At 43.2% G+C, this 11,272-nt stretch overlaps 1 protein-coding gene across 1 annotated transcript in view; it reads right to left on the bottom strand.

Annotated features, from left to right (window-relative positions):
- Positions 1 to 1,761: 1,761 nt before the first annotated feature.
- The window catches only part of VXN (vexin), a 14,797-nt gene continuing 5,286 nt past the window's right edge, over positions 1,762 to 11,272 (bottom strand). The window contains exons 3-6 of the mRNA XM_042870283.1: positions 7,431 to 7,575; positions 3,600 to 3,661; positions 2,300 to 2,382; positions 1,762 to 2,062 (exon numbers count right to left, since the gene is read on the bottom strand). Coding sequence (XP_042726217.1) covers positions 1,876 to 2,062; positions 2,300 to 2,382; positions 3,600 to 3,661; positions 7,431 to 7,575 — 477 coding nt within the window. The 3' untranslated portion in view covers positions 1,762 to 1,875. The remainder of the gene's footprint in view (positions 2,063 to 2,299; positions 2,383 to 3,599; positions 3,662 to 7,430; positions 7,576 to 11,272) is intronic.

Raw genomic sequence — 11,272 nt, 5'->3', positions numbered from 1 at the left:
GAATAGTCCCACTGAATTTACTCAGTTTACCTGTTCACATTAAAAATAGTAGGTGCCTACAGGCTGCTGACAGGATTTCAGGGAGTAGGGGAGGGGGCAGCATGGTTGGTGATATTTGTAAAAGACATTTCAGGAAGATCTTGGGGTGGCTGCAGCACTGTTCAGCTGTGGAGGGCTTGATGTTGGCAGGGTTACACATTCCAGACTATTGCACAGGGGCAGTGGGTCAGGCTCCAAGGTAAAGGTGTGGGGAACCCCTGTGATGGGATAATTGTAGTTAAAGAGGAGCTGCGTGCTGCTCTGCTCCCAGGAGAATGCAAGGAAGCAGGAGAGGAGCTCATCCCTCTGGGCTGTCTCTGTCAGGCTTCTGGGCCAGAGCAGGACTTCTGCTTTTGGTAAGAAGAAGGGGAGAGGTGGTGTGCCTTCTAGCCATGGTGCTGTCTGATGGGCAGCTGATGTAGTTTATGAAAGCCTAATTCCTCACTCCTCTTGGCAACCTCTAGACTGAGAGACTGGAGCTGGCACGGTATGTTGTTAAACAAGGCCTTCTTGCCTGTCCCAATACCTTTTCCAGCATATGCCTGCTGGGTATGTGTGCTCTCTAAGGCAACCTGGGTACCAGACTGCTGCAGTTGCTTTCACATCACACAGACTTTGCTTTCTTAGGTTATCAAGCTGTGAACCTTTCCTGTGCACCTCTCCCCACCACACAGAATAAAGCCAATGGACCTGGTTGCTTTTGCAGCCTTTTCCTCCTGCCCAGGCTGCAACCTCTGGTTTGGTGGCCCCTGGCTGTGGATCCCTGCTAAAGTCTGTAGGCTTAGGCAAACCAAAATCCTGTGCAGTAAGTGCAGGGGAGCACTCGTGGGACAAGTATTGTTCCTGACTAATATAATATTGTCTGTAGTACTGGTAAAATCTTTTTATATGATCTTCTTTTGAAAGAAAAAAAAAACCACGGAACTGTGATCAGCAATTTCTAAATTAAAAAAAAAAAAGAAAAAAAAAGGATGAGATTGAAATTCTATTAAATCCACCAGTTCATAAACAAAGATCTCCTATGAGCAAATATTTCATATTTCATATGTAGTTGTTTAGTTGCATCACTTATGTATTTTCTACTATCATTTGTGCACTTTTAGAAATACTCTGTACCACACAGACAGTAAGTTGCTGATTTAGTATATGTGTTCTATGGAAGAGTGTATTTGTTGAGGTTATTCAGTTCTCATAGTTTGATCAGGTAGGGCACTAAAACACCATTCTCTGGCCATGTAGATAAGTTTGGTAAGTACAAATTTACTCAGTTCTGACTCACCCATTCTTTTAAAATTTTTCCATCTTTTACTCCTTGAAACATCGAAACTGAAGGAAAAATATGTTTAGCATATGTCATTGATCCAAGCATATCATGTGTTTTTTATCTCATATCTCTAAAGAGTGGATATGTGAGGGGGAAGGAGGACTAAAGTGGTACACAGTGAGCAAAGCCCTGGCACTTAGTGGCACTCAATAACAAAAAGAGAACTGCAACCTTACAGAAGAACACAAACATCTTGGTTGGCTTCTCTTGTGTGTCTGAGACGATTCAGACAGGATGCACACAATAGGTCAGCAATAGTTTCAGCATCGCTGAGTCGAGATGTGAATGTGGTGAGATATTTGGGATTCTAGTGTATTGTAACAAAGAAAGGCTGACACGTTGCATCATACTCACCGTTTTGACTTAATTAGCCTTTCTCCTACCATTCTGAGGCAATGGCATCAAGTAATGAAAAGGATGGGGAGCTGTGCTGAGTCTGTTCCTTCATCAATCCTAGAGCACCTTGTCCTAGCTAAAGGAACTTTTGTCTTTTTGAGTGATGTTGAGACTTATCAGTCTGCCTCAAAGGCACTGTTTGTTGCCCCCAGGTACTCTGACTTCTTCTTGTGCTTCATCCACATCTTCCTCAGCAAGCTGGGTGTCCCGTACAGGCTGCCTCCCGTCAGTGGCAGAGAAGCTTCTGCTCCTGGTGTCATGTTCAAGTCATACTCTGCCATCTTCCTCAAGCGCTGCCTACGGCTGGCAAATAAAGCACAGGAGGCTGGCATAAAGCATTTATCTCTGTGGTTTGTGCCCATCTTTACAATGATCAACCACTGAAAACTATGGTTATCACTGTCCCTGTGACACTGTCGCAGTGAGTTCAAATGTCACCCAGATCCACTCCTGAGTTAACCGTCTACTGATGAGATGCATTTACACTATGGTCAAACTGTTCCTTAATTACGTTTTAGAGAGAAAATGGCATGGACTCACTCTTCTGCAAGTGGGTGGTCATCCATGCTTGATCCTATGAGAGCCGGCTTCGCTGTGATGGGGAGGGCTAGCGATGTCGGAGGCTGCTGGAGGGAAAAGCAACAGCACGGATGAGTGGAAACCCAGCATTAGTCTGAGGAAAGAGGCTGTTTTTTACAACAGTGAACAAATACTGTACATCTCTTAGCAGGAGAACAAAGATTAGATCCTGACTGCTGTACCCTTGTCCGCACAAACACCGTTTGCTCATGTGAATGGTCACCGCAGCTTCGACACAGTGCTTGTATGAGCATGAATTTCTCCTACCAGAATAAAGTGGGAGCCTTGCAGAGATTTATATTCCTTATTTTTTATGCCCGGGTTCCTGAGGAACTGAGGCTTTCATACGGTTCTCTAGGGCTGGGCAGGAAGCAGCTTTCCCAGCCATCACCATTTCTTGAGCCTTAATGGACATTTCCCCTAAACTGGATACTTTTCGGTGTGCTCTGTAAGTATTTCAGGACTTCAAGATATTTGAAATTACTATTGCAAACATCCTTGGAAATTTGACCAGGATGATTGTTGTGAGGTGCAATTAGTTTAATTGCACAGAATGCTGTTAATTTTGACCATCCTACAATATTGAACGGCCATTTTCCTTGTGCATAGCCCAGCTACAGGCTAGCTCATACATTGTAACCATCTGAAAGGGCATTTTAAGGCATAAACTTTCTGTAGTTGGTCAGAAACTTCTCAGAAGACTATTTTCTGCTTGAAAATCTGTGTTTTGTTTTGTTTTTAAATGAGGGCTTTTGAAAATTGTTTCTGTAAGGAAAAGAGGAGGGGAGGAAAATATTTTACTGAAGCTGAGTCATTCTGAGCCAAAGCATTTTCTCATTACTAAAAAACAAATTTTCAGATTTTGTACAATGATTTTCCCATTGATGTTTTCAATTGGTCTGTTCATCTTTTCAGCATTACATTCTGCAGAGTATGAATTGTTTGATACTTCTCCATCCTAGAAATCCATGTTGTCCCAATTCATGTGATTCCCTGAGAAGCAAGAAGCTGATTCCTCACAGGTCTTGCAGGTGGCTAGGCATGCAGCAAGGCAGCCTGCCTGCTCCCCCCCCACAGGGCAGCTGTCCTGCTCCCAGCTGTGCAGCCCCTGGCATCAGTCACCTTTCAAGGCTGTAAAGAAGACTGGGAAACCTGCAAGTGCTGATGTAAACCAACACACTGTTACTGTCAGACGTGTTAACAGGTGTTAGGCTTTAAGATCCATCAGACAGTGGTATTTCATATTGCTACATTTACTTACCAAAGGTTTCCCATTTGACTGGTGATTACAAGGTTTGGATGTTTCTCGTTCAGTTATTCCCACTGTCAAACATAAGAAGCAGGGTATTATCAGTGTAAGTATCCCATTGGCACAGCTGGTATTAAAAGCATCCTTCCACGTGCTTAGGTCAAGCATGAAAACAGCCAAGATTCAGATTATAATCCAACCAGATTTGATTATAGCCAAAGGTGCAAAAATTTTCTTTTTTTCTGATCACGTACTGTGATGTCAAAATGAGTGATATTGAAACTGCTTAGTAATTACAGAAAATCATTTAGCTGCCCCTAGACTTTTCACATGAGACAAGGAACTGTGCTTAGACCAATTGGAAGCTCTCCCCTGCTGCTAACACTTAATGTATGTTGCATGTGTATGTGTACACATATGTATGTATTGGACTCAATGTTCTTTAAGGTCTTTTCCAACCCGAGTGATTCTATGATTCTATGTATGCACTTTTTTACGTATGTATATATAAAGTGTGCACTGTGAAGCTCCTCACCAGGTTGTCCTGTGTAGGAGCAAGGGGTCATTCTCCTTTCTGAATTGATCCAAGCAGTCACAGACAGCAGGCTGTGTTACATCCAGCACATCACGGGGAGGGATTTTAACCTCTCTGTCTGCCTGTTGCTGAGCGGGAAATCTCTGCTGTCCTCAAGCCTGGAGGTTAGCTTGCTGTCAGAGCGAGCACCCAGCCAAGAACTTATCCACGTGGAAATGTTCACTGCTATTCCTGCTAGTTGTGCCAAGGAAATAAATCAAGGAGGGATTCCAGACTTATTCCCGTGGAGCCAAATTCTCCCACGTGGCTGTGGGACTGTGGATTGGTTTTTTTTCTCCTCTTTTTTTCTGTTCCTGGCCATTTTGAGTTGTCTGCTCTTTTTTAAAAATAGTATTCAAGTAAGAAAAGAGTGGGGATTTACAGAAACACCAGGATTCACCAACACAGACAATACAATGAGACTCACGTTTGCTGCTACCAATGGAGTATAAACAATGACTGGAAGCATGAGAAATAATAAAGATGATGCTTATAGCACTGTCCCCAGCATGACTTAACAGTCAGAATTGTCTTGTCCTTCCGGGGGCAATAGTTGACTGTGATAAACATCTTAGCTAACCTTTCTCCTCCCACTTTCCCCCACCAGTAATTCCATTAGGTACCTAATTCCATTAGGTACCGTATCCCTCACATCAAATTTTAATTCAATAGCTTCCTCTCATCTTGTGTATTGGGTACTAACAGTATTCAGAAAGTGGCTCCAGGCATCAGTGCTCCAGCTTTTTGTTTATTTGTTTTATATTATCTGATTCTTCCCCTCAGCATTTCATTTTTATTAGACCCAGAAAAATGTCCTGGCCAAGTTTTGCAAAATATTTAAGCAAAAGTAAAGCCTTGTGGCTTCTGTTTGGTAAGTGCTCATCAGGACAGTGGTGGTGGGGTGCATTGTGAATGCCACTTCCAGAAGGTGCTATGGAAAGCCAAAGCACGGGACGAGGGATTTCCACCACTTCTACTCTGACTTTGCTCTGTATTTCCAAGATGAGCCCCTGTACAAAACGGAGTGTTTTTTCCCTGTAAAACAGATGCATATAAACACATATGTAATTATTTAATCAATAACCATGTGAAGCAAAGCACAGCTTTGGGTCCTGTAAGGAGTTTATTGTTCTGGCCTTCTACTCTTGGCTTCCTGCATGCTAGAATGGAGTGTCCTTCTGCTTTTATTTTTGTATGTTGTTACTAATGCTAGCAACAAGCATGCTGGTGTTCTCATCTGTACTATTTGCACATTTCTCACTTACCGTGAAAAACTGTTCACTCTATTACCCAGATTTCAATTAGTACTTTACTAAGCCTGAAGTCTCCTTATATTCAACACTCTCTATTTTGGGACCAGGAGCCATCTTTCCACAGACATTCTGCCTCATCCAGTGCACCATACAGTGTTCACTCAGAAAGTAGCTATTTATCCTTGGCCTTTTTCATTGTTCAGTACACAGTCCTATACCTTGTTTCTCCACTAGTGAATCTCCAAGGGCAGGACAAGTAATATTTTCATGGGCTTTTCTGTATTGCAGGCCGTTGTGGCCATCATCTTCACCAGTATTAAAACAAACAAACAAACAACCACAGAGAACTGTTTTGTAGCCTCCTGGAGGATAACAGGTTGTAGTGGGGAAACAGAGTACTGAGTTTAAGGTTAGAAATTCCCAGGATGAATCTTTCAGAAGACTGCTGTGGGATGCAGCCCTTCTTCCATACAGTTTTTGTGGCAGCTAGAAATGAGTGCTTCTGGGTGTCACAATCTGAATTGTGAAATGGGCACCCAGAAAAAAGGATATGTCAGCTGTACCAGCTGTGTGCACATCACCGAGGATGGTGACACACAGAGCTTAAGGAGCTAGTACAGGAACCTGGAGATTCACTGCTGAGTTCCCTGAGTACCTTCTGGGCCAGGATTCTACAAACAACTACGTTATGCTACACACACTTAGGGAGACCTGGAGGAGCTCTCCTGCCTTGAGCTCCTGATGAAATTGTCTTATCCTACGCTCCTTGCTTCCTTCTTCCACTCCTCCAACAAACCTCTTTGCCTCCCTTTTGTTCTCAGATCTCTTTTGCTGAACACAGTCTAACTTATTTTCAGATTCTTCCCATTTCACGTTTGGTATCCCAGTTTCTTTGCCCGGTCACAACTTTCTCCTGTTATGAGAACTGTTTCCTTAATTTTTCACTTTTATTTTTTGATCCCTCCATCCTTTCTCCCATTGGTGCCTATCTGTCACCTATTCCCCATTGCTTCCCCTCACCACAGACAACTTCTTCCCCCCTCAGTACCTCTCTGCCACCTGCTGCTCCTCAGGCACTCCTTCTCCACCCCCACCCCCTCTCCCCTCACCCCAGGTTGTTGTTTGGTCACATTTAGGCTCTGTTCCTGGTTTCAAATCTTTCTCCATAGTTCCAAACTCTGTTCCTTCGCAGTCATGCAGGCCCTGCTCTTGTCTACTCTGTTCAGAACAAGTGCCTTACAAGCATGGTGGATGCTTATTTGTGGTGTGAAGACTGTGCTCATTCATGGTAGAATCTGTTCTACACATTTAGCAACTTTTAACAGACAAACCAAACTTCCTATATCTCTACCGAACACGTGCTATATGGGATTTTTCAAAGATTTATGGTTTAATTGCAGCTGGGTGGTTTTTCATGGGAGAAAAATAGGTGTGGTTTTGATTAAAAGGCCATCCCATGCCAAACTCCATGTCCTTGCTTGAGTTTCTCCTTCCAAGCATAACACATCAGCTTTGAGCATACTGAACAAGCAGCCTGTTTGTTCATTTCCTTGTTTTTGCATTGGCAAATCCTATTTTTTCTTTCACAGGTTCTCACAAATATGATGAACAAGTTTTGGTTGAAAAAACAAAATCATGTCTGTGGCTGACATCCAGAATCTAAAAATTCATCTCAAATAATTATGTTCTGGCAAATTTTAAGTATCTGAACAGGAATCTTAAATAAAAAGATGAGTCAGGCAAGCCCAGTTATAAGCAGTCTATCATCCCTACAATACTGTCAGCTCTTAGAAAGGGAGAGTTTATGCATTTGAATAAAGCAAGCACTGCTTTATTAGCTTGCTTTTGCAGGCAGCAGGGCTCTGCAATGCCATGGTCTTAAATTCCACTGAGCGTTTTAAGCATGGAAATATTTTTCTATACGTAACAAGTCTGCTTTGATGCAGACCAGAAGACTGCAATATCTAAAATTGTTCTGAAGCTGTGCAGACCGCAAAGCCATCACTGAGGACTTACCGTGCTTGGGGCTGCAGGGTCCCTGCTGCCCACCCTGGCCCAAGCTGTGCACCTCTTCTTCTCTGTAGAGCACCTGGAAGAGGTCGCCGTGGTGGGGCTGCAGCTTGTCTGGCCGGTGGGGGCGACAGTCAGACACTGCTACCACCTGTGGTGAAGATGCAAAACCATCTTGTTACAGCTGGCCAGGGAGCGGGCCGCAAGCTGTCATTGTTAAAGTCACCTGGAGTCAACCCGGGTGAGAGCAGTGCAACACTTGTTCTTCTGATTGCTTTCCAGTCACTTGAGGGGAGTTTGTTGCTTGGGATTCATTGGGTGCACGTATGTCAACATTAGGCTCTGTGTAACTTGAACAGCATTCCTGAAAATGAGTCCGAACAAAATCAGATACTTTTCTATGTTGTTGAGTGCAGTGCCCCAGGTAATGAATGGGGGAGGCTGGAGCTAACGTGATCTTAAGGAAAACAGGGTAGTCACCAAGCAGATGGACCCACTGGTGACTGTTATCCAAGATGGTCCACAAACAACTGTCTCGAGAAGATTAAAGTCCTTAAATCAGTGAAAGAGAGGTTTAAACTTTGTTTCTTACATTCTTCCCTGAAGACCTGCTGCTGTCACTCAGAGAAGTTAAAGGAAGCAAAGATCCAAAGCAGTGAGGAAACAAGATGCATGACAAACCTTCAGACTGGTATCAGATGTGCACCTGCTGACTGATAGTTGCCCTATACCTGCTTTATGTATAAATACAGTTATTTTGTTTTTATGACGACTTAGACCAGCAAATTTACCAGCTTGCTACTGACAAGGAGCAGAAGGCCTTATTCCATCTACCGGTCTGCCTTCTAATATTCACTTGAGATAAAAACAAAACTGCATTCCGCTATGTCACCCTTGCGTTCATAAAATTGTTCATTTTCTTCAAATAAGTTTGAATTCAGTTTACTGTCAATGTGCCATATTCTGTGCATGATTTTCCAGGCAGATTTAAAAACTCATGCAAACAGATGTTTCCCAAAGTAGGAAAAAAAGCCCAAATCCAATGATATTTTACTTTTTTGATTCCACGTGTGCTTAGGAGCCTGGAAACCACCTATCTAGATCCCACCAACTGTCAGGACAAGGAGCAGGAAGGGCTCAACAGAAGGCAAAAATGCTGCTGGAAAGGTGTGGTGAGGTAACCAAAGCCTAATCTGAGCCCTAAGAGGGGTTTTCTTCCAGTTCGGCGAATCTTGGCACACAGCCTAACGCAGTGCTTTCTCTGTAAGCTACTTAAGGATGTGCCCAATGTTAAGTTAAAGCCAAAGGCACCGCTGATGTCCTTGAAGATAAACATGCGCGAGAGGTGGGCCCAGCTCTACTGACTGTGAATCTGGCGATGCTAGATAGGGCCAGGCTTCAGCCCTTCACTGGTCTTTCAGGAAGGAGGGGATGCTGGTGGTGGGAGGCCTGCAGGAGGCCAGGGAGGTGGCACGAGCTCCCCATACAGCTCCTGTGCTGGGGTCTGGTCAGCAGCCCTCTGCATTGCCAAACCTTGTGAGCTGCTTAGCAGGGACATCTCTCTGACAGCACAGTGTCAGCAGTGGAGTCACCTGTCCTCATTACAGGTATGGTGTGGCCATGACCAGAGGGGCGTTTTTCATGACAGCCCCACTGCCAGAGAGGCTGCCTGTGGAACCAAGCTCTTCTGGCTTTCAAGGAATGCTGCAAAGCTCAGCTTTCCCACCAACTCTGGAAACACATGCAGTACTTTTGCTCACACTCAATTTCCTTTGGTGCATGGTGGAAAAGTCTGCAGCCTTCTCCTACCAAAACGCAAGCTTTTGCTTGCATGGAAAGAGAATTTTTGGTAAGTAGGATGCTGGCAGCCGTATTCTCTATTCCTAAAAGTGCTTATTTGATTAGCATAAACCACTGATTTGAAACCTACCAATCTGCCTGTGCATTGCAAAGGATAACATTTAGTTTGAACTCTGTTACTTGCAGGAATTATTTAGGCACATTATCTGTGTTTCTCCAGGTGTCTTGTTACATACCATTCACCTTCCAGCAAATTTCAATGCCATTTGCCATTACAGTCATGGACAGCAGCCCCATCTCCACAGCACATCTTCAGTTAACATTTTTGTTTGCAGCATTTGGCAGTAGTACACTTTGGGAGTTATTTATCTCCTAAGTCAAGACTTCACCGTGACTTTGACCACCTCACACATTACTATAATACATAAAGACTTATCTAGGTCAGGAATCTAAACCTGCTGCAGCACAGTTTTGATCTAAAGTAGAGCTGACATTTCTCTAGGGTACCTGGGGTGAGGCAGAAGGATCAGCGGGAAGTCACTTTTCTTTTCTAAATGTACCAGGAAATTCAAATCTTGTGTGAATGGCAGAGTCATCCAAACTCTGCAGAATTAGAGAACTACTCTTAAAATAATTATCTGTTTAAATATGTAAGTTGTTCATTCTGTTTGCAGGATGCTTATTCTGAATTCAGAGCTCAATGAAATATATTTTTATTTTCCAGTGCAGGACAGTGCAGAGGCTGCTCCAGCAACCCCATCAGCACTCCTGGAATCAAAGCCCCAGGAAGGTGACAAACATCTCAATTTGGGTAAAACTGTGAAGCTTAGAGGCTGGACAGTGAGGTTATTTTCTTATTAATGGAGGAAATGTCAGATTTTTGAAGTTAGGCTCCTTCTGATGGGCTAATGCTAATCTCATTTTTAATGTGGCTGCACTGGGACCTGTAGAGGTATTTGTCAGTTTTCTGCAAAGCTTCCCTGTACTCGTGACAAAAGTGGTTTTAAAGTTCCAGCCATTGATTTGGAGGATAAGAGTGCAAGGAAAAAAAAAGGAAGGATCTACTGGCGCTGGGAATAACTTTTTATAGGACAATAGGGGCTGCAAATATCAATATTGGTGAAACAGTTTTTAAAAAGAAGGTTTCCCCCTTCCACAGGCGTGATTGTGCTCTCGGAATGGATTTTCAAATGTCATGGAAGTTACCTCCCAATGTCAGTCATTTGAATGTTAAATCACTTAATGCTACACCACTTGAGTATTTCTGTTGTGAAAAAAGCCTGGCAGATGTCCATGTTGCTAACTATTTTTGCCCTTCTCCGGGATTTAAAGTCATGTCCACTACAGTCACCAAAGCAGAAGCTCTCAAAGCAGAAGCTGAGGCATTTCTGCAACACTGACTGCAGGTGCGAAAGTAAAAGTGAAAAATAAATAATCATTCTGCTACTCCAGTGCGGGTTAGAAATTGGCAATCCCAATTTCCTTACAGGCATGTATATATTCCAGTATATGCAATTTATCTGAATGGTTGCACATTAGCTGCAAGCAGCTGTAAGCACTGAAAAAGTAGAATGCACTCGGCAAAGAGTTGACTGTGCAAATTATGCTGGTTTGCAAGCCTTGTCTAGCTGGGTCTGCAAACCATTCCTTAGGCTTGGTGCTTCTGCTGCTAATAGGATGCTGTGTGCATCATGACTAAGGGCCAATCAAAGGATGTCTGTAATTGAGGTCAGGAAAGCCCCAAAGGTAAAAAAAAATCACATCAAAATGCAGCAACAAAATGGGGACTTTCCTCTCTTATTTTCTTAGATCTTTGTGAGAATAGTGCTGCTACACTGATCCAACCCAATAAATATTACAGACTCCCACATGATGGAGAGAACTTTCTAAACATAACAGACCTATGGTTGTCCTAGCTTTTGATGAGAGCTAGCTGAGCTAGCTGAAAAATTTCCACCTGAACAGGATTATGAGAAAGTTCTGATTAGAAATCTGGTCATTTGGTTATGGAAGTACTTTTTTTCTTTAAAAAAATAAAAAAAAAAAAA

Source organism: Lagopus leucura, unplaced genomic scaffold, assembly GCF_019238085.1.
Source record: "Lagopus leucura isolate 7727_CA_CO unplaced genomic scaffold, USGS_WTPT01 Super-Scaffold_100002, whole genome shotgun sequence".
Lineage (NCBI taxonomy): Eukaryota > Metazoa > Chordata > Aves > Galliformes > Phasianidae > Lagopus > Lagopus leucura.
Note: the sequence above shows the minus strand (reverse complement) of the source record. Positions and strands in the feature narration are given on the sequence as shown.